The 22217-nt window shown below is 41.8% G+C and overlaps 1 protein-coding gene across 25 annotated transcripts in view; it reads right to left on the reverse strand.

Moving 5' to 3' along the window:
• The window catches only part of PPP2R2B (protein phosphatase 2 regulatory subunit Bbeta), a 705283-nt gene that overhangs the window by 168346 nt on the left and 514720 nt on the right, over window positions 1-22217 (reverse strand). For 17 of the 25 annotated variants that reach the window (XM_055557503.1, XM_055557439.1, XM_055557489.1 and 14 more), the window contains one exon: window positions 9460-9600. The exons of the other annotated variants lie outside the window; for them this stretch is intronic. In XM_055557503.1, the coding sequence (XP_055413478.1) occupies window positions 9460-9600 (141 nt within the window). The remainder of the gene's footprint in view (window positions 1-9459; window positions 9601-22217) is intronic. 25 annotated transcript variants of the gene reach the window in all.

Here is a 22217-nt window from a genome sequence, read left to right on the forward strand (position 1 = left end):
GAGGAAATGGCAACCCTACTCTGGGTTGCCTGAAAAATCCCATGGACAAAGTACTCCAGTACTGTTGCCTGAAAAATCCCATGGACAAAGTAGCCTGGCAGGCTATAATCCACTGGGCCACAAAGAGTTGGACACAAGTGAGTGACTGAGCACGCACATAATTAAAACATAAAACTAAATAACAGTAACTGTTATGGGTTGAATTTGTTGTTTAGTCTTTCAGTTGTGTCCAACTCTTCTGCAACCTCATGGGCTGTAGCCCTCCAGGCTCCTCTGTCTATGGGATTTCCCATGCAAGGATATTGGAGTGGGTTGCCACTTCCTTCTCCAGGAGATCTCCCCAACCCAGGGATCAAAACCACATCTCCTGCATTGGCAGGCGGATTCTTTACCACTGAGCCACCAGGGAAGCTCATGGGTTGAATCATGTCACCCTAAAATTCCCAATGGTCACGTATAGATGTGAGAGCTGGACTGTAAAGAAGGCAAAATGACAAAGAATTGATGCCTTCAAACTGTGGTGCTGGAGAAGACTCCCGAAAGTCCCTTGGACAGCAAGAAGATCAAACCAGTCAATATTAAGGGAGATCAACCCTGAATATGCACTGGAAGGAATGATGCTGAAGCTCCAGTATTTTGGTCAACTGATGTGAACAGATGACTCACTGGCAAAGTCTCTGATGCTGGGAAAGACTGAGGAAAGATGAAGAGGGCGTCAGATGATGAGATGGCTGGACAGCGTCACCAATGTAATGAACATGAACTTGGGCAAACTCAGGGAGATGGTGAAGGACAGGAAGGCCTGGCGTGCTGCAGTCCATGGGGTCACAAAGAGGTGGAGACGACTGGGTGACTGAACAACAACAACAACAACATTTACACTGAAGCTCTGCCCCCGCCCACCCCACCCACCCCCAATATCTCAGAATGTGACTTTATTTGGAAATAGGGTCACTGAAGATGCAGTTAGTTATGATGAAGTCATGGGGGACCTCAATCCAAGATGACTGGTGTCCTTATAAAAAGGAGAAATTGGGATACAGAGACATACACACACACAGAAAGTCATATGAACATGATGGCAGAGATCAGGGTGATCCATCTGCAGGTCAAAGGACACCAAAGATTGCCAGTAACCACCAGAATCTAGGAAAGGCATGGAACAGTTTCTCCATCACAGACTTTGAGGGAGCCAACCTTACTGATCCTTGATTTCAGACTTCTAGCCTCCAGAACTGGGAGACAATACATTTCTGTTGTTTAAGGCACAATTCATGGTACTTTGTTAGAGCAGCTCTAGGAAACTAAAACAGTAATACACAAACCAGGTTCTATGCTTAGCATTCTGTTTATCTCTTAACACACTTCCGCAACAGTCTTAGGCTTGCAAGATGGGTGTGAATTATTAATTGGTAGGAAATGAATGGCTGGATGGGTGGGGAAAGAATTGTTTTTCTTCTCTCCCCGCCCTTTTTGTTTAAACCACCAACTGTCCATCCTAATAGGCTTTTCAATGAATGCTGGGCTGAAAGGACTTGGGAAATGATATAGGATCTACACATTCGGTACATATGTGACTTTGTTGAAAATCTGTCAACTATCATATAAGGTTACTAGCAGGCATCACATTTAGAGCTCTCCCTGAATGTGACACATGTGAGATGCCCTTTTCAAGAGAAAGAAAATATAAGGTAGCTCCTTTATGCCTAATGAGAGGGAATTAGTATTAAGCCCAGTGACTCTGATGGCATTTTTATTAGACGCAGTGCCCCCTCCCTCAAATCTATTCCAATTTAAATCCCTTAAGCATTAAGATCAGAGAAGGCAATGGCACCCTACTCCAGTACTTTTGCCTGGAAAATCCCATGGATGGAGGAGCCCGGTAGGCTGCAGTCCATGGGGTCGCTAAGAGTCGGACATGACTGAGTGACTTCACTTTCACTTTTCACTTTCATGCATTGGAGAAAGAAATGGCAACCCACTCCAGTGCTCTTGCCTGGAGAATCCCAGGGACAGGGGAGCCTGGTTGGCTGCCGTCTATGGGGTTGCACAGAGTCGGACACAACTGAAGCGACTTAGCAGCAGCAGCAAGCATTAAGATACTTTATTTACAGTTATTTTTTCCTTTTCTGATTCTGTTTAAAAATTATCTCAATTCTTCTCTCTGTAAAATCAATTTTCCCCAAGCTTTCCTCCAATAGATCTTTTGCAGTATAAGGGAGAAAACACGTACCAAACTATAAAGCCCAAAGGAATAGGAACCATACGCCGAGTCAGAAACTAAAACACGCCCCAAATATGTTCACGAAATCATCGAGAAAATATCACTGCCAATCAGTATGCCTCCAGATTGAGTGGTCTGTAACCAGGACTGCCAAGATTAAAACCAAGACTGATGACATGCAGAAGTGGGCCTCCCTGGTCTTATTGATCCTCCCCCACTGAGAGAGAATCATGGTTTAGCAGGCAGAAATCAATGCCACTGCATTAAACTAAGTCAAGTGTAGATTTATTCATACCATGCTCTGAAACATCTTTATAAAAGTGGCAAAAAAAAATTCAAATCTATATATGGTTATACATACTCATCTATAAATAAATATGTATTTATCTAGATACCTGTTCTTTTTAAAATCATATTTAAAAATATGAAAAAAATGTAGGCTGTTACTACATTTTCTCCCACCTCCAGTTCCAATTCTTTCTTTCAAATATAAAAGAAGCCATTTGTGTTGAGACGTTGTCAACTTGGCTCCTTGAGCTGCACCCCAGATTTTGATGGACTGGCAGAGCAGACACAGATACACTGCAGCCAAAGAGGCAAGGGCAACCATTTGCTCTTGAGGAAATCATCATTTTTGGCTCTGCAGGAGAAAGGAACCTGGCCCTTAGACTTGAATGCACCACAGGGAATGCAGAATTTGTTCTCTGACTTCCTCCAGGGAGAACTCACAGGCTGGGATTGAAGAGAGCTTTCAGAGTGAACAACGGGTGGAAAGCATTGCCCTTCCAGCAGTGAGAAATGTGAAATTCCATTCCTATCCTCACACGTGTCACCAGGGAACCACCCTGTGGTTCATCAGCCCTAGGACACTAGCCAGGCAATCATTTGTCCTCAGGGGCTCAGCCTTAACCTAAAAAATCATCAGGAGTGCCCAGAAGGAGCTCCTCCTCATTTCTCATCTCTAAGAAACAAAGAACAAAACATTTTACTGCAAGAGATTTTGGGGGGTTCTGATGGAGAACAGCTTAGAGCTCATTTCTCCCTTAGGCAGGCTGTCTTTCAACTTCTGAGCCTGCTGTGCCTGTGAAGACATTCATCCTGCCTTCATGCACATTCACAGCCCCATGGGCCCTTGAAATGCACCACCGGCCTCGGGCGGGTGGCCAGGAAACCAACACAAGTCCCTTCACCAAACATGCTCAGCACCACAGAGATCAGGTGGTTAAGAGACCAGGGGTCAAGTTTATGTTCAGTTTAAAATATAAACTACCCATTCCTAAATCACTAGGAAAATAAATCACGGCCCCAAAGCCCTTCCGTCTTTCAACAGGAGACACCTGTGTTTTCATAGCAGTGTCAGTGCACTTTCTTAGTGGATCCCAAGACTAAAATGCACCTCTCAGGAGACAGAAAAAGAGAGGGGGGCATGCACGGAAGGCAGCAGAGAATGCTGGATCAGAATCAGCAGGCCTGGGTTCTTATCCTAGTCCCTCCACTTGGTAGCTGTCTACCCTTAGGTGATATAACTTCACTGAAACCCCAGCTTCCTTGACTCTAAAATGAGATACACCATTGACGTATATACACTGCTGCTGCTGCTAAGTCGATTCAGTCGTGTCCGACTCTGTGCGACCCCATAGATGGTAGCCCACCAGGCTCCTCTGTCCATGGGATTCTCCAGGCAAGAACACTGGAGTGGGTTGCCATTTCCTCCTCCAATGCACGAAAGTAAAAAGTCAAAGTGAAGTCGCTCAGTCGTGTCCGACTCTTAGCGACCCCATGGACTGCAGCCTACCAGGCTCCTCTGTCCATGGGATTTTTCCAGGCAAGAGTACTGGAGTGGGGTGCCATTGCCTTCTCCACTACCATGCATAAAACAGATATCTAGTGGGAAGCTGCTACATAGCACAGAGAGCTCAGCTTGGTACTCTGTGATGACCTGGGTGGGATGGGGTGGGGGGTGGAAAGGAGGTTCAAGAGGGAGGGGATATATGTATACTTATAGCTGATGCACATTGTTGTACACCAGGAACCAACACAATATTGTGAAGCAATTATACTTTAGTAAAATAAAATTTTTTTAAAAAAATGAGAGGCAGAATTTCAACAAATATTCTAAGGTTTTGAGTTTTGTACATAAAAATAGGATAATGAAGACTGATTTGCAATGCTATATTATGGTGCATGCTCAGTCTTGTCCATCTCTTTGCAACCCTAAGGACTGTAGCCCGCCAGGCTCCTCTGTCCATGGGATTCTCCCGGCAAGAATACTGAGTGGGTTGCCAGTATATTATGGAAGACCTAACAAAAACATAAATACAATAGCATTTTGTAAGCTGTTAAGTAATATATAGATGTTAGTTACTGCCATATGGACTAGAGGAAATTCTTGAAGGACTTAATATCAAGAGCAATTTGGCACAGTGACTGGGGTCCTAAAATAATATTAATATAATCACTATATCACTAAATCTATAATAGTAATAAATAATGAACCTATAATCACTAAATCTCTCTCAACTTTGGTTTCCCCGCCTAAACTACTTGCCCTCCGCAAGAGGAGCGCATGAGATCAAGGAAGTGTAAATGTGCTGAAAACCATAAACTGTCCCCAAAACGCAAGCAATTATTATTTAGAGAACTCATTTTGACTTTTGGCATTGCGGCGCACACACTGTTAGTTGCTGGCGCCGTGACAGATTTTAATTGGCCTGGCTATGAAAACCTTCTAGAGCTGTTATGTGCTGCACCTGTGATGGCCGTGCAGGCTAATCGAGACAGTTAGGCTGGGGACCCAGAGAACGCTTTCCACCACTGAGCACAATCCTCCTCACTTTGAGGGAAATTAACAGCTGCTTTATGGTCTCCCACATCATCTCACTTTCTTGGAGAGAGATCCCCACCAGATCCACCTCAACTCTGCAACATTGATCACTGGTGCCTAGGATGACATAACATCTGTGAAGAAATATTAAGTCTGACTTTGAAATGATTTTTGGGCTAGGAGGGGGAAAAATGTCATATGTGGCACATGCTGGGTAAAACAGTCCCTGAGTGACAGCCAGAATCAGGGGGAAGAAAGTTCATCACTTTTAAGGGATGTATTTAAGAGAAAAAAAAAAAGGAACAGGGGATGAACAGATCAATTTAGCTCTCAAGCACTTATTCTCTGCCTAAAGAAAGGAGAGGAGATTGAAGCTTCCAGGCCAGTGTAACTCTGCTCTTCAGCTTCTCAATGACATTACAAAACCTTCAGGGATTTCCTTCCTCTCCCCCATCTCCTGATATGCCCATCTCTTCTGAGAAGCATGAGAAATACATCTTGTTCTTTGGATTCCCTTTCACCCTTGGACAAAGTCACCTTGGTTGGCATTAGTGATTATTAATAAAAAGATGGGAAACATATTAATAGATGTTTGCTGTATGCTGGTCATCAGGTTCTGAGTTTCCAAATATTTATCTCATTAGATCCTGTGAGATAAAAAGTGCTATGCAGACATTTTAACTCCTGTTTTTACAGACATGGAAACTAAGGCTCAGGAAGGCCAAACTAACAAGTTGATAGAGTCTGGGCTTAAATTAGGGTCTGTAGACTTCAAAGGTTTTCCATAACATCATTGCTGTCTGTCATCTGTGGAAGAACCATTACTCAAGGGCTTGGAGACAAGGCCTAACTCACTTTTGTGACCCTAGTAACTAGGACTGTGCTTGTCACCTTCTAGGTGCTTATTGTGGAACTTAATTTTGGGAGAAGAGAAGTTTCCCAAATTGCATACTATCTTTGGAATGAGCCTCAGCATCCATTCCTAAATATCTTCTCTGCCTTGGCTGAGTCACAGAAAATGACTCTTGCTCCCTAAAGGTGGGTGGTTTGACTGTGAGATCATCTTGGGGACACAGGTATGTCCGGGAGCAGGTGGCTCATTCCAAATGGGAAGGTCCCAGGAAGGAAGCAGTTGGTTTGGGTCTACTGCATTCTGCTTTGGAAGAGGCCAAAGTAAACCATTATACCAGCAGCTCCCAGTTTGCGTCAAGTGCCCCATGGTATTTCAGCAAACTCACACGTGTGCTGGAGGGTGTTTTAAGTTTTGAGAGAAAAACAGCAACAATCACCATCTATTGGATCTGTGAGAACTAGCACAAGGGAACTCACATTTTAGCATTCGTGTGCGGTTTATTTCCTTTAATAACACAGTATCTTTGCAAAGCTGGATTTTGGCTGTTAATGTAATCAAAACAAGTACTGTGTCGAAAACAAGGTAAAACAGAAAGTGAAGCTGGCAGTGTCCAGGGTGATTTCAGAGTTTGAGAAGCTGTGTTGAGTCCAACAGGGGCACATTTGTCACTACAAGCAACTGTAGTTAAGATGAAATAAAATATGATTTCTTTCAACTTATGTGTGGTTGCAAAGGGTCACACACGACTTGGCGACTGAACAACAGCAACACAGTTTCTATAACCACTCATCCGCTAGAGGACATCCAGGGCGTTTTCAGTTTTGGGGCAACTATGAGGAATGCTGCTATAAACCCTGTGTACAGGTTGGCGTGCAGCTTCTTGTGTGAACGTAAATTTTTATTTTCCTAAGATAAATGTAAGGAGTACAGTTTCTGGATTATGTTTAGTTTTTAAAAAAACTGCAAAATGGTTTAGCAGAGGGGGTATACTATTTTACTTTCCCACCAAAAAATATACGACAGATCAAGTTTTTCTGCATCTTCACCAGCATTTGGTGTTGTCACAACTTTTTATTTTAGCCACTGTGATAGATACCTTATTGTACAGTATTAATTAGCATTTCCTCAATGATTGAACACTTTTTGAAGTGTCTATTTACCATCTAAATATCCTCTTTGGGGAAATGTCTCTTCACTTTTTTTGCCTGCTTTCTAGGATTACTATCTTTTTTATACTGAATTTTAGGCTCTTTATATACTTTAAAAACTGTTTTTTGTCTGCTATGTATCGATAGTTTGTAAATATTTTGTCCCAGTCTTTAGCCTGACATTTCATCTTCTTAACAGGGTTCCCCCCCGCCCCCCCACCTCTGCAGAGCAAATGGTTTTTACTGTGATTAAGTTCAACTTATCTAATTTTCCTTTTATGGATCATGTTTTGTGTCAAGTGTAAGACATTTTTACCTAACCTAGATCCTAAAGATTTTTTTTTTCTCTAAAAAGTTTATAAGTTTAAGTTCATAAACTTAAGACTTCGATCCATTTGGAGTTAATTTTTGTGTACACTGTGAGACTTAGATTGAGGTTCATGTTTTGTCTATAGATGCAGTTGCTCCAGAACCATGTGAAGAAAAGACTTTCTTTCCTTCAGTAAACTACAAGTAAAAAATCAGTTGGGCATATTTGCATGGGTCTGTTTCTGGAGTCTTTATTATGTTCCACAGATCTGTAAGTCTATCCCTCTGTTACTACTATATGGTCATCATTATTATTAAATAGATTGATTTCTATTTTATTATTCTTTTAAAAATCATTTTAGCTATTATGGTTCCTCTGACTTTTCATATAAATTTTGGAATAATCTTGTCTATGTCTACAAAAAATCTTGGTAAGATTTTATTAGGAATTATATTGAGTCTGTATACCGATTTGGAGAAAATTAATACCTTTTCTATGTCAAGTGGTCAGGGAAGGCCTATGCTTTTAAACACCAAATAACAACACTTGTTTGTTTTGGGACTAGTATCATAAACTTAACTTTCCAAAAGGGGCTTTAAGCACCATGTTTAACAACATGTAGCCTTCTTTGATGGCAAACTGAATACAGAATTATATTTCTTGACTACAACAAAACAAAAACTCAATCATCTGCTAAATAACAAGATGCTCTCACCAGTAATAGAGAGTGGTGGGGACTGTGGCTTGCAGGAGAAAGCATGCTGCCTAGGAACAGGCAGCTACTTAATTTCTCTAGTTGTTGAGACCATGGACACAGCATTTTCATGTCTTATAAAATTTCAACGGAAGCCAGAAATCAATTTTTTAAAAATCTAAAATGTTGGCAGCTATCATAACATAAAATGAAACAGATAAAACACACACCTTGATGGACTGGATCCAGATACCAGCCAACTCTCTGTCGTTTCTGGGCTGAAGGAGCCCACAGGAGAGCCTCTCCAGTCTCAAGAAGTTTACACTCCAATGGAAGTAACAGAGAAACAAACACTGCAAAGCAGCACCGCACGCTCTGGTGCCAGTTGGAGCTGCAGTGGCAAGTGGCAGGCCCCTTAACTCTGTTTTGGGAGGTCAGAGATGACTTCCCAGGGAAGTACATTTATACAGTACCTCAAAGTAGCTAATTCAATATGTGCTGTTTAATCCATAGTATCTCTAGAAAACATTGATAGGATCAAAGCACAGGGCAAAGCTTTGTTTCTGGGTATCAGAGAAAGTAATACAGAAGAGGTCATATAATCCAAGGATTCTCCAAATATCATGTCACTTCTTGGAGGAATTATAAAGCAAAAGCTTTCTAGAGGTGACAGTTTCTCCAGCCTCTTAGTGTAATTCTGAATTTCTTAAAATCACTTACAGGGGTATAATCTGACCTCAGCCTGCCTCTACAGCCTCTTCTTGTATCTCCCTATTCCTGCCTTTTCTCTGCTTTTCCAATATATAAAGATTCATGTTCTTGTGTTTTGTTATCCATCCACCCAATCACCTACCCATTAGTCCATTCACTCATCCATCTATCTATATCCATCCATCCAAGAAATATTGATTTAGGACCACAATTCCAGGTACTGGTAACACAGCAGTGAATAAAGCTGACTCAGTTCCCACCCTCACTGGCTTTACATTCCAATAGGAGAGACAGACATATAACATGTGGTTGATGTGAGGAGTTCTATGAAGAAAAATTAGACAACCTTAAGGTATAGGAAATAATGTTACCATTTTCAATAGGGAGTTGGGAAGGCTTCTGGTTAATATTTGAACAGAACTTGAATGAATCAATGGAGCAGACAATAGAAGTATAGGGGGAAGAGTTTCCCAGCAATAAGGAACCACAAGTATAAAGAGCCCGAGTGGGAACACATCTGGCCCACTCAGGGAGCAGCGTGGAGGGTAGAGTGTGTGGAGCGCGAGGGCGACAGGAACTGAGGTTGGAGAGGAGGCCCCATCTGTGAGATTCTGAGGGCTTGGTTCACACAGGCCCTCTATGTAAGGAGAAGGCATTGAAGGATTTGAGTGGGGCAGTGACGTGATCTGACTTACAGAGAGCAGACAGTGGGTAGAGACATGGAGACAGATAATCCTGTTGGTAGGTCATCACAACAGTCCAGGTGCGAGAGGGAGGCGGCTTGGACCAGTTCAGTAGCGATGAGGGCAGGGAGAAGCTGGCCAATCTGAAATGCTCTGGAGATTGAAGAGACAGGTATGCAAGGGGAAGGAGTCAAGGATGACACTCAGGGTTTTGTCCTGATCAAGTACATTTACTGACACAGGGAACATTCTGTGTCTACAACTTCACGAGGCTGGCTCCTCATCATGATTTCCACCTCATGCCAATGTCCCCTTTTTGGAGCATCTTTCCTGACCACCCCTGATTCAGTTGAGAGTTCTGAGTTTAATTTTTTTCTCAGGACTAACCAAATATCTGAAATTCTCTTTATCCTTTTATTTCAACAATTGATCATCTGGATTTCCTGACTGCAATGCAAACCCCAAGAGAATAAGGACCATGTCTACCTGGCTACATCCTCAGTACCTAATTCAGAGCCTAGATGATGGGACATGGTTGATAAATATTCGTTGAATGAGGCTTGGATGGTGTAGGACAAGTTAAAAAAGCCTGCAGTTTCCTTAGTGTGGTTCTTTTCAGAACCTTGACTAAAGCAATCAGTTAATCAATGAAATAATATTGATTATTTGGTCCAAACTCTGTGCCAGAGTCTGAGAAAGCAGAATTGAGCACAAAAAGTACAATGTGCACCCCCTTGGAGCTTACAGCACTCTGTGGAGTGCAGCAAATACTCTTACACACATGGGCTTCCCCTGTGCTAAGAATTCAGAAGGGAAGGTTCCCAGAGCTCTGACAGCATGGGATCTGGGGATCCATTCTTGTCAGGTAAGCACAGGGCAAGCGGCTCTGAGCTGAGATCCACAGGAGAAATCCCCGTGGACCTCAGGGATCTCTGAGCAGAGTATATGCTCAAATTGTAGATCCTGGTTTCCATGGTGCTTCTTGTGAGAGTAAACATTTTGGCAAAAGCTGAACTTCTCCAGTCTTCTCAGGTACTGGGGCTCAGCTGGGTTAGGAACATAGATAAAGACGAGCAGCTGGTTCATGACAAAACTAGGGTTCTGCATTTATCATGACACATCTGCAAAATGGCAACAACACCTACTTAAACCTACAGTCACTCCTAAAGGAAATCAACCCTAAATACTCATTGGAAGGACTGGCTGAAGCTGTAGCTCCAGTATTCTGGCCACGTGATGCAAAGAACTGACTCCCTGGAAATGACACTGATGCTAGGAAGGATTGAAGGCAGGAGGAAAGCGGGACAACAGAGGATGAGATAGTTGGATGGCATCACCAACTCAATGGACATGAGTTTGAGTAAGCTCTGGGAGTTGGTGATGGACAGGGAAGCCTGGCGTGCTGCAATCCATGGGGTGGCAAAGAGTCAGACATGACTGAGCAGCTGAATAACCACCACCTACTTCAACAGGACTGCTGAGGGTGAAAGGTATTGATGTTTATAAAGGGCTTAGCACAGTGCCTGATATACAAGAAACACTAAACAACTAATAATAATTATCATTAGATTTCAAACTCTTGAGGGGATCAATATGTGATTGATAACCCTTACTCTTCCCACACATAAACATCAAACAACACAGTACCTTACACACAGAAGGGGTTTAATAAATATATGTTGAATGAGTGAATGATAGTTGTCTCAATGGCACACTATTTTGGATCAGGCCAACCAACCATTCTAATGAGGGACGGCACAGTAAATAAACAGAAATCAATCAGGCCAAGCCCTTTTGTGAAGTTAAGCTGTCAAATTGTTGGTAGCTGCTGTTAATGATTCTTGCCAGCCAAGGACACTGGACAATTTAAATGGTAGGAAGTCAGTATGGTTGTTGACTTTAAAGTAAGCATAAGTTATATGGTGGGAGGGCCCAGAAGATTCAGTGATTTTATGCATCAGTAACTTGCAATAGGAAAGCTCAGCCAGAGTCCAGAAATAGTTGCTACTGAAATGGCATTTCTTTCGCATTCAAATCTACAAGCTAGATTGGTGCATGTGATTTCTCAGCTGCTACCAGAATACAGGAAGTGGTTTTGAATGAACACTAATCAACCAGGCTCTCCAGGGGCACCTTGTACCTGAAAACCTCTGAGCACTTTGTAAACAACAGTTAAGTCTCCCTGTCCCCTGAGGTATGGGCTCCGGGATTTTTGCTTATATCAAGCAGAGTTGAAGCAGGAAAGCTGTAATCATGAGCAAAGTGGGTGTCAAAAGGGATAATTCTCATGCCCCTCACAAGTCTAAACTTAAAAAGGGTCAAAATTATCTCCAAGGCCCCTAAGGTATTTTACCTGATAACCTTAGTTCTACCACAAGTCCTCCAAAGCGTCTGGTGGGGGATGAACAAATGGTTGAAAATAAGAATAGCCACTTTAGAGGGCAATTTGATACTAACTGTTATGGTAAAATCCTTCAACTCAGCAATTCCACTTCAATGCATTTTTACTAGAGAAATCCTGGCACATGTGCTAAAGAGGCATCAGCAAGCACCCCCTCCGCTGTGTTTTCTATGAAAATCTGAGATTAAGTTCAAGGTGCATCTAGCAAGAGGAGAATGATTAAATAAAGAAGGGAATAGTATGCAGTAGTTAAAAGAATAAACCAATACATATAACAAAATAGCACATAAAATAATATGTCCATCACAAAACAGATTACTGAATGACAAGAGCAAACTATAGAATCCTATGTGCTGTACGACATATGTGGTGGTTTTAAAATATGTCCAGAAACTATTAAAATTTGATTCTCTTCTTGTAGCAAATGGAACCTGATTGACCTCCCCTTGTATGTGGGCCAGACGTAGTGACTCGTTTCTGATGAATAGAACATGGCAGAAATGACAATGTGTCACTTTCAAGACTAGTTCAGAAAAAGGCATTGTGGCTTCCTCCTTGATATCTTCTGCTCTCTCTCTCTCTCTCTCTCTCTCTCTCTCTCATCACTTGCTCTAGAGGAAGCCAGCTACCCTCTCATAAGAACACTAAAGAAGCCCTGCAGTAGCCCAGGTAGCAGTCTTCGGCCAGCAGCCAATGATGGACTGAGGCCTCCAGCCAACAGCCGTGAGTGAGCCATCAGGGAAGCAGATCCTCCAGCTCCAGCCCAGCCTTCAGATGACTGCAGTCATGGCTATGTCCTGACTACAACTTCATGAGGGATCATAAGTGAACTCCTCCCACCCCCAGTACAGACATCCATGCATTCCTCACTCTTAGAATACTAAAGGTTTTAGCTATGAAAAGTACATTATTTCAAACCGCTGAGTGTTGTGACAGCAATCAGTAACTAGTATACCATCTATATAAACATTAATTAAAAAAATTTAATACATAGAGACAAACGTATAGAGGAAGGAATGGAAGGATATGCTCCAAAGTGGCACTAATCCCCTGAAAAGTGGGACTGGGAGACTTAAGGTGAAATTAGCTTCACCTTCTGTATTTTTGCTGTACAAGACCCTGTACATGTATTACTGGCATACTTTTCAGTTAAAGGAAGGAAATGTAATTTAAAATTCCACTACTTGAGAATTTCATGGTAAGTCATATAAGGCTGAAGCTTACCTTTGATCATCTCCAAGAAAGAAGGTTGCTTAGCAAACTTGTTTAATAATAAACAAGGTGATTAGCAGAGCTCTCCAACCATACTTAAGAAAGCCAACTGCTGTCAGTTACTCTTACAAATCACCTCAGTCTAAGTCACACACAATAAGTGATTTATTTTATCCATGTTTCTTATCTATTGGTATTCACAATATTCTTACTCCCAAAGAATAGCCAAATTCTTTTGAAACTGACAAAGGTGCCTCCATTGAAAAAACTAAGTTATATATTAATGCACATTGTTCTTATCAAGCAGCTTGAAATCAAAGAGTTTACGTCGTCAGGCTAAGGTTATGTAAAAGGTATTTTTAAAGTAACTTTGTACTGGATTTCTTTTAGGCTTGTGCTAATTTGTTTTTCAACTTTGAGCCTGGGGGTCTGCATCGTTTAATGGAAGTTCTGTGGCAAGGACCCTGATCTCCGTCTGGGGCTAGACTGGCTGCAGGCACCAAAGTTTCATGCATTTTCAGTGGAATTGGGTCCAGAGCTTAGTGCAAAATGCCTTCTGGGTGACTGACCAGAAATTCAATCACAGCACATTCATTTCAAAAATCCCTTTCATGTATCATTTAAAAGCAGCCTGCATATTTAAATTTGCATATCTCTGACCCTGGATTTTGGAAACACAGGAGAAGAATGAATTTCTGTTTAGTTTTCGGGATGATGGAAGGAAATAAACCAGAGGCATTTCCTTTCCTTGACTACTGGGTAAATTTACTACTTCTGAAGGATTCTGAACCCGCAGTTCTGCAACATAAGCCGCTGTCCCATGGAGCTCGGGAATAACAATAACTAACATTTATAGAGCATTTTATACTCTTACAAAATGTGTTAGCATTCACTGCCTCATTTAACGGGCAGAGAGGCTCTTAATTATGCTTTCTGATGAGGGACAATGATTCTTTCAAACCCAGCATCTGCAGAGATTACTCTGGTTTTCCTTTCAAAGGAACACACTAGAGAAATGATGATGCCATGCTCTAGACTCACCAGGCTGGGGAAGAGTACACTGTAGCAGGTGTGAGACTGGTTAACTTCCCCACACCACAGCATGTGTCTAGTTTCTTTCAATGAACTCAAATGTATATGTGACTCTCTGCTACAGGAAGACAGGAAGGTGAGAAAGTAAAGGCAGGAACTTCAGAACCTTGGCTTGAATCCTGGCTCTGCCATTTTCTAGATGCACAGTCTTGAGTAAATTGCTTCTTTGTTAAATATTTCAAATCACCAAACTTCTCAGTTTTCTCATCTGAAAAGTGGGGCTGGTGTTAATGCCACAAACATCATAGATTTTCATGAGAAATACATGGATGAATTCACACAGGATGCTAGAAGAGTGTCTGGTGCATCACCACCACTTGGTAACCATTGCTGCTGTTACTGTTACATACAATGAGCTGCATTTTAGGGTGGGTGGGTCACAAGACACATCCTTCATTCATTCCAGGTGTGACTAAGAGGCTGTCTGCCGGGCACAGTGCCCAGCTCTGAAGATGTATCAGAAGGGTCCCTTAGGAGACGTGCATTTCTGGTGGATCAGTCAGATCCAAACAAAATTAAAAGTGAATGAAGTGGTAGAAGGGTTATGAATGGGGAATTGAGTTAGAGGATGAGTGAGCACAGGTACTATTTGATTTTTGAATGTGAGACCCAGAGTTTTAAAACATGGGAGGAAAAACAGTCTCAGTGGAGGGAATAGATAAATGAGAACCATGAAGGAGGAAGGAGTTGGGCAGGTTCAAGGGCTGATGGACCATGGCAGAGAGATGGGCTGGGTGTGTTCTGGCCGTGGCCAAGTGTTATGGTTTTGTTCTGCATGGAAAGAGAAGCACAGAAGGGTGTGAGGCAGAGAGGTAACATGGTTTCATAGAGATTATTTAAATATATGGCATTCAGTACAAATTTAACATATGTAATTGTACCATGGATAAATATCTATTATATGCCCATACATATATATTTGAAGAGAATACTGGCTTTCATGTGGGCTGAGGATTGGGGAATGGGGTGACTAGAGCAGGAACATAATAACTGAAGAGACACCTGCCAGCAGAAAAGTACAAAGTGCCAGTGGTGTTCAGAGGTTAGATGTGGAGAAGCAGAGAAGGGGGCACCATCTGAGGTGACCTTGAAGAGGGCATTGCTTTTAGACATACAGAGGTGTCTGGAAAACCCAGAGAGCATTGCTAATTGATGTAGATCTTGCAAAGAGGCCATATATTGATATATCTTCCCTTGCAGTGTCCCAAATTTATATATGGATCTTGGAAATCTGCAAACAGGTGAAATCTGGGAGAGGGCGCATTTGTGTATCTCTTTTATTCCAAGTTATAGGGCACTTAAAAACTACTCTGTGGAACCCAACAGCAAGGAAGGTCCAGAAATAACCATGACTTGTCTGCACCCAAGTGGAACTCATTGCCTTGACCTTGCCTTGGCTTCTGAAGGCCAAGGAAACCCATAGAGCCTGACTTCCATTTTCCACAAGGCACTGAGGTCAAAGGGAACCTCTCCATGCCTTGAACTGAAGCTGAGTAAACACAGGCAGGCTGATATCCAAATGAAAATGACCCAGGAAGGACATGGAGCTCCCAGTGCCTGCTGCATCAGCAAGTCCAGACAAAGACCTCACGTAGTGATACTATTCCTGGATTCATTTTGCCCGCATCAGTGTTCTGTTTACGCCCTATTTCTGCCTGGTGGGCCACCCGCACCTCTCAATACACACATCTGAGATGTTAGCATTGCTGAGAGTTGCTCATACAAGCATTCTCTTTGGATCAGAACTTTACAATGGTCACAGGATTGAAATTCCAAATGACTGTCCCAAAGGTTAACCCACAGCAGCAAAAGAACATGCCAACTAGTCTCAGAAGAGCTGGGTTCAAGTCTCAGCTCTGTCATTAACTGGCTTCATGATTCTGGGCAAGAATCCACATCCTGTGAATTTCAGTTTCCTCTGGGTTGCAAGTTGCCAACATCTACCTCAGATATCTGTCAGAAGGACTAACTATAATGTCATTCCCTTCTCCAGGGGATCTTCCCAACCCAGGGATCCAACCGAGGTTTCCTGCATTGCAGGCAGATTTTTTTTTATCATCTGAGCCACCAGGGAAGTACAACTATAATGCACATGAGGCTATTTTATCAAATTCATAAGATACAAGTATGGTACTATCATCAATACTGTCAAATAACATCAAATGTTTGCACAGTACTGAACAATGTTTAACTATTTTCATTTGCTGTATTTAGTTAGCTAACAAATGAGGTCTTCACTAAGTTGGTTCTTTGAGAGGCACAAAATCTTGTCTGATTTTTGTTCCCCAGCAAAGTACCAGCACTTCCTAGGTGCTCGATAAACCAGTGGTGAATGAAAGAATGAAGAATGAACAAAACCACGCCAGGGAATGGACAAACATCCCTTTGTGGGAGACAGAGAATATCACTCCTGTTTCACCTGTCTGGATTCTGGCAACAGCTGGGTTTAGCAGTGCCATGAACTAAAATTTCACAGTTACATTTATGATGGAACAGGGCCTAATCCTGCCTTTCCAGCATCCTAAATTGGTCCACTTTGGTCCCTGTTTTCTCCTACTTGGAATGTTTTTTCCAGTGGAGTGAAAGCCCACTGCTTTCCTATCGCAGTCTTTCAGTTCTCTCTCTTAAGCCATCTGCTCCTTTATGTCAAAACTTACTGCTTTTATTTGAAAACTTTTAATTAGAAGCTTCTAGGCAGTGGCGGAGTTAAGTTTAGATACTTCCAGCTTGTCTCATCCTCAGCAGCTGCAGTAAGGCAATAAGGCTTATGATTTAAGTTCATTATTATCTTCATGTTGATGTCATTTTGTTTTCCCTTGCTATTTCATTGTTCCAGTAAGTTACATAAGGCTTAATAGCCACCAGATTAATACTGCTTCTTAGAAATGACCGTCCAGGGATTTTTTCCTTATGTGATCAGATGCTGGCGAAGCTATGATAATAAGTAATAGATGTCTCCATTCTACTTCACCTTTAACCCAAAGACTACAGAAAACTTTATAAACATTAATTAAGCCAATCTCATTACACTCCAGGAGAAAGGAATTATCCACTGCAGAAAACTAAAACTGAGTTTAAAGTCACCTCTGCAACATATTTAGAGTCAGGCAGTAAGCAAGAGAATTACATCTGTTCTATGTTATGAAAGAATTGTCTCCACCTTTATCTCTGTGGGCTTGGAAAATTCTTATTCATCCTACAAGACTCTGCTTGGTTATCACCTACCTCAGGAAGCCTCCCTTACTTTACCTTCCAGGTCCAATTAGATGCATCCCATCTCCTTTCTATTCTACTGTAAGCATCTTCACAGAACCCTCATTCAACATTTGAGAGATTGTATTCTCACGTATCTCTCTTCCCAGACTTCAGCTTACTAAGGATATGCACTCATTTTTCTCACCAAAGATATGCAATTTATGCAAAATTAATTATTTTCGTGTCGCTCCCCTCCCCAATTTATCCCATAGTCTGGCACATAACAGATGTTCATGTTTGTTTAACAGGACTGGATTCCTGCTTTTGTTTTTAATAGACTTTATCTTTTTGAGCAGTTTTGTAACAGTTTTAGGGTCACAGAAAAATTAAACAGAAGGAACAGAGAGTTCCCTCCTCTCTCCTGCCCGTCCATGTCCCCCTCATATTGGCTTCTCAATTATCAACATCCCTCACGAGAGTGGTGGTACAGTGTTACAGTGGATGAACCTGCATCGACACATCACCACAGACCAGCGTTCGTGGTTTACATTAGGGTCCACTTGGTGGGTCTGGAAAAGTGGAGAATGACGTGTCTCCCCACGGTAGTATCAGACAGAGTGGTTTCACTGCCCTGAAAACTCTGTGCTATGCAGAATTCCTTTATCAATCACCAAAGCATACTTTCTGTAGTGTGGTCAGAAATCTCTTAGCTTGGTATTTAGCACCAAATTGATAGGACAAAACAAAACAGGGCAACACAACCTGTTGTAACTTCTCTGTAAAGTACACAGACTCGTGCATTGAAGAACCTACCGTTCCTCCTGGTCTGGAGCACAGTGAATGAAACAGCTTCTCTCTGTTTGCCCTACAAGTGTCCCTAGGTCCTAAAAGATTTGATACCACACAGAGCCTGGACCAGCGGCCCTCATTCTGTTTTGTACAGCAACATACAAGGATGAAGTGTCCATGTGAGATGCTCTGATTAATGACTCATTTTTCCTTTCTTCTTTAACTTGAGAGAGAGGGTATAGGGACAGAATTGAGAGGGAGGGAGAGTATCACAGTGATCCGAATCCACTGTAATTTATATTAAAAAGCAAAACATTTTCTTTAGCTGTTGTTAGCAGTTAATGATTATGAGAAGGCTAAGGATTACCAACAGTGTGTTGCGATAGCCTACTTGTGCCTGGCAGCCTGCAACTTGCCTCTGTAGACAGTGAGAGCAGCCAATGTTCTTAAATAACTTTGGGGTAACCGGAAAGGTATGTCTCACTGAAGCAGACAAACCTTTTCTATATACAACAAAAAAATTAAATGAGATAATTGCAAACAAAGCATTTAGCCCAGCATGGAACAAATAGCAAAGGAACAAATACCCAAGGAATTCAGCTATTCTGCAAGAACAGAATACTTAGTAATTATAATTAGTAACAAGAATTACTAATTCCTATTTATTGAGTGCTTATTAAGTGCCAGGAACTACATCAAGTGCTGTGTACGAACCCTCTTAATATTCCCAATAAACCTATGAGGTGTTGTTCTAATCATATTTCACAAATAAAGTGTATGGACTTTACATATTTTTTTCATTGGGTCTCAGCTACTCATAATAAGTGGAAAACTGGGTTTAGTTGCCTCCAGAGCCCAATAAGCTATCCTGTCTCTTTTGAAGCAAATGAGTGGCACCTATTAAGTGCTTGCGTGCCCCACCATGCGTTATGCAGCTGCTCTACAGATGACATGAACACTGCCCTCAAGTAACTTCTGGCTTAGCTGGAAAGGACAGACAACATACCCAAGTGAAAGCTAACAGCTACCGTAAAACAGTACATGAAAGATGGTTATTTTGAGACATTAGTCTGCCATCTTCCTGTCTGCCAGCTTTCCAAATAAAGTAATTATTCTTTGTCTCAAAAAAAGAGACTACTTGGTGAACTGCCATTAAAATTTTTAATCTAAATATGATCTGGTTTTAAGGAAAGAAGAGACCAAGGGGCTGGAGAGGTCAGGAGACCCTTCAGGACTTGAGATACATCTGGATCTATCCATATGGTCTATATGCTTGGTTGTGATTTTGTGGGTGGAAAATATATTAGAACTACTTGCAGGGGGCTTTCTAAACTCTACTCCCCTCACCCTTAAGACACATACTTGAAAAATTACTATTGAAGTCTGCCATGGGTATTGATAGAAATAACTAGAGGGTAGTGTTGTGAGTCTGGAGGGCTTCCCAGGCGGCTCAGTGGTAAAGAATCCATCTGCCAATGCAGGAGACACAGGAGATGTGGGTTGGATCTCTAGGTCAGGAAGATCCCTTGGACAAGGAAATGGCAATCCAATCTAGTATTCTTGCCTGGGAAATCCCATGGACTGGAGAGCCTGGTGGGCTACAGTCCATAGAGCCTCAAAGAGTCAGACACAACTAAGCAAGAGAGCACAGACACACACACATTGTGAGTCTGGGCTCTGCAGACTATGCAAATCTGGACTATGTCCAGTCTCTTTTTGAATCTCAGTTTTCATATCTAGGAAAATAATTATAGTAATGAGAAAATGTATGGAAAGCCCCTAGAACAATGCCTGGTGGGTAGTGAATGGTCAATGTATGATGGCTAACAGTAGTAGTTCTCTGGCTTGATGATGGATAAAATGGTGAGGATCACTGATCTAAGATATCCATCAGATAGCAAACTTCTCTGAGTTCTCTGTAGGACCTGTGCGGCAGAAAAGAAGCTGAGGAGGAAGTGACAAGCACTACATTTTCCATTTATCTTAGGGCTTAAACCTTCTAGTCTAAAGCCACCTTAGACTGATGGCTCTTCTTAAACAGTTCCAACTCCAAATGGCCACTTAAACATAATGGGATGCTATGATTTCATATGACATGCTCTTGGGACTGGTAGAATTTCTTGAATGAATAAAATGTTAGAGAGAAAAAAGTTAATGATGTTGGCTAAATGTCAAGAATGGTTTACTGAAGAATATTGGATAATCTTCCAGATGAGAGATTTTTAAGAAGAGACAATACAACTGAACAATATGGGCTCAAGTGTATGACTATTTCTGAACTCACTCAAACATTTCCTGGATGCTTCTCACTTCCCACCTATGACATGAGGACAATAACAGTAGTGAGAGCTCTATATGAAGAGCTGTGGGAATTAAATAAGATCATGAATATAAAGTACTTAGCTTTGTGCCAGGCACATAAATAGGACTCAAGAAATAATCAGCACTCTTGCTATTTCAGGTGCTAGGTTAAGATTCTGGGCTACAAAGATGAATAAAATACCTAAGAGTTCTCATAACAGTTTCTAGTAGTTGTTTCTTCGATGTTTGCAAACTCTTTTTGGACAGAGTTCTGTTCTAATCTATTCTATCCATCCCTATCTATCCAGAGTCAAGCACAGAAGTGAAGCACAGTATGTTCTTAATAGTTGTGACTTGAATGAATGAACAGGTGCGTGAGATCTAATCCTTGTGCTTAAGAAACTCAGAGGTGGGACGAGAAACACGTGGACAAGAGGTTACAATGCAGTAAAGGTGTTGTGGTCAAGATGAACTCATCTGCAAAATAGAAATAGAGTCAGAGATGTAGAGAACAAACATATGGATACCAAGGCACAGGGGGTGGTAGGACGAACTGGGAGATTGGGATTGACATATTCACTACTATGGATAAAACTGATAACTAACGAGAACCTATTGTGTAGCGCATGCAACTCCACTCAGTGCTTTATGGTGATCTAAATGGGAAGGAAATTTTGAAAAGAGTGAATATATGCATACATATAATAGATTCACTTTGCTGTACAGCAGAAACTAAAACAACACTGTAAATCAACAATTCTAAAAAAATTAACAAAAAAATGTTTTTAAACAAAAGCTCTGTGTTCACAGAAAGCCTGACTGACTAGTATTACTGTCCTGGAGCAAACAAGACGAAGTTGAGGTCTGCCCTGTCTCAGGCTAGCAGGTACTAAGTCACCTGTGTAGAATATACCAACACAGCCAAAAATAAATAAATTTCTAAGCATCCAACTGTAGTCACTTAAAGTCTTCTGGCTGAGCCTCTGTCATTTGGCTAATGTTCCCACACATCAGTGCAGAGAAACCTGTGACCCACATGACCCCAGGAACAGTTTTCTGAGCCTGTTGTGTTAGATTTCTGCCCGGAGCACTTGGCCATAACAAAGTGGAGAGGGAGAAATCAATACAACCTGAACCGAATGCACACTTAAAACATCAGCCTTCAACTGTGCAATCATGTCCTTGTCACTAACATCCAAGTGCTTTTGCTCCATGATCTGCTCAGAGTCTTATAAGTAAACACGAAGGAGGAAATGGAAATGGCTCCAGGGCGCGGGAGAGAAAAGTGCTGTTATAAACAGGGACACACACAGTGACAGCTTCCCAGGGTGGAGGGGTGGCAAGAACACAGCTTGTTTGAATGTCCACCGTGGACCCTTCAGAATTTTCTCACCCTCTTTGAGCCTTAGTTATCTCATCTGGAAAGCATAAGCACTAACACAGCTAAGGTTGTTTGGCAAGTCAGTGGACATCAGTGCCTGTAAAGTGACCAGACACAGCCTGGCTCTCAAACAGTGTTCAATAAATGGTAGCTTATTAACCAGCTTTTCTGTTGCTCGTAAGGAAGTGAGCAAGGCCAAAGAGGCCAAAGGCAGTGAACATGATTTATTAGCCACCCAAGTAAATGCTGTAACATAGGTTTCCATAGTTTTGTGCAAAGAATACTAACTAAACACCTACCACCATGTGCAACAGACTCTGTTAAGAGCTAGGAACCCAAAGGTGAATAAGGCTAGGGTCCTTCTCTACAAGAACATGAATCATTTTAATATAACTCTTA

The sequence above is a fragment of the Bubalus kerabau genome, chromosome 1, assembly GCF_029407905.1.
Source record: "Bubalus kerabau isolate K-KA32 ecotype Philippines breed swamp buffalo chromosome 1, PCC_UOA_SB_1v2, whole genome shotgun sequence".
Taxonomy (NCBI): Eukaryota; Metazoa; Chordata; class Mammalia; order Artiodactyla; family Bovidae; genus Bubalus; species Bubalus kerabau.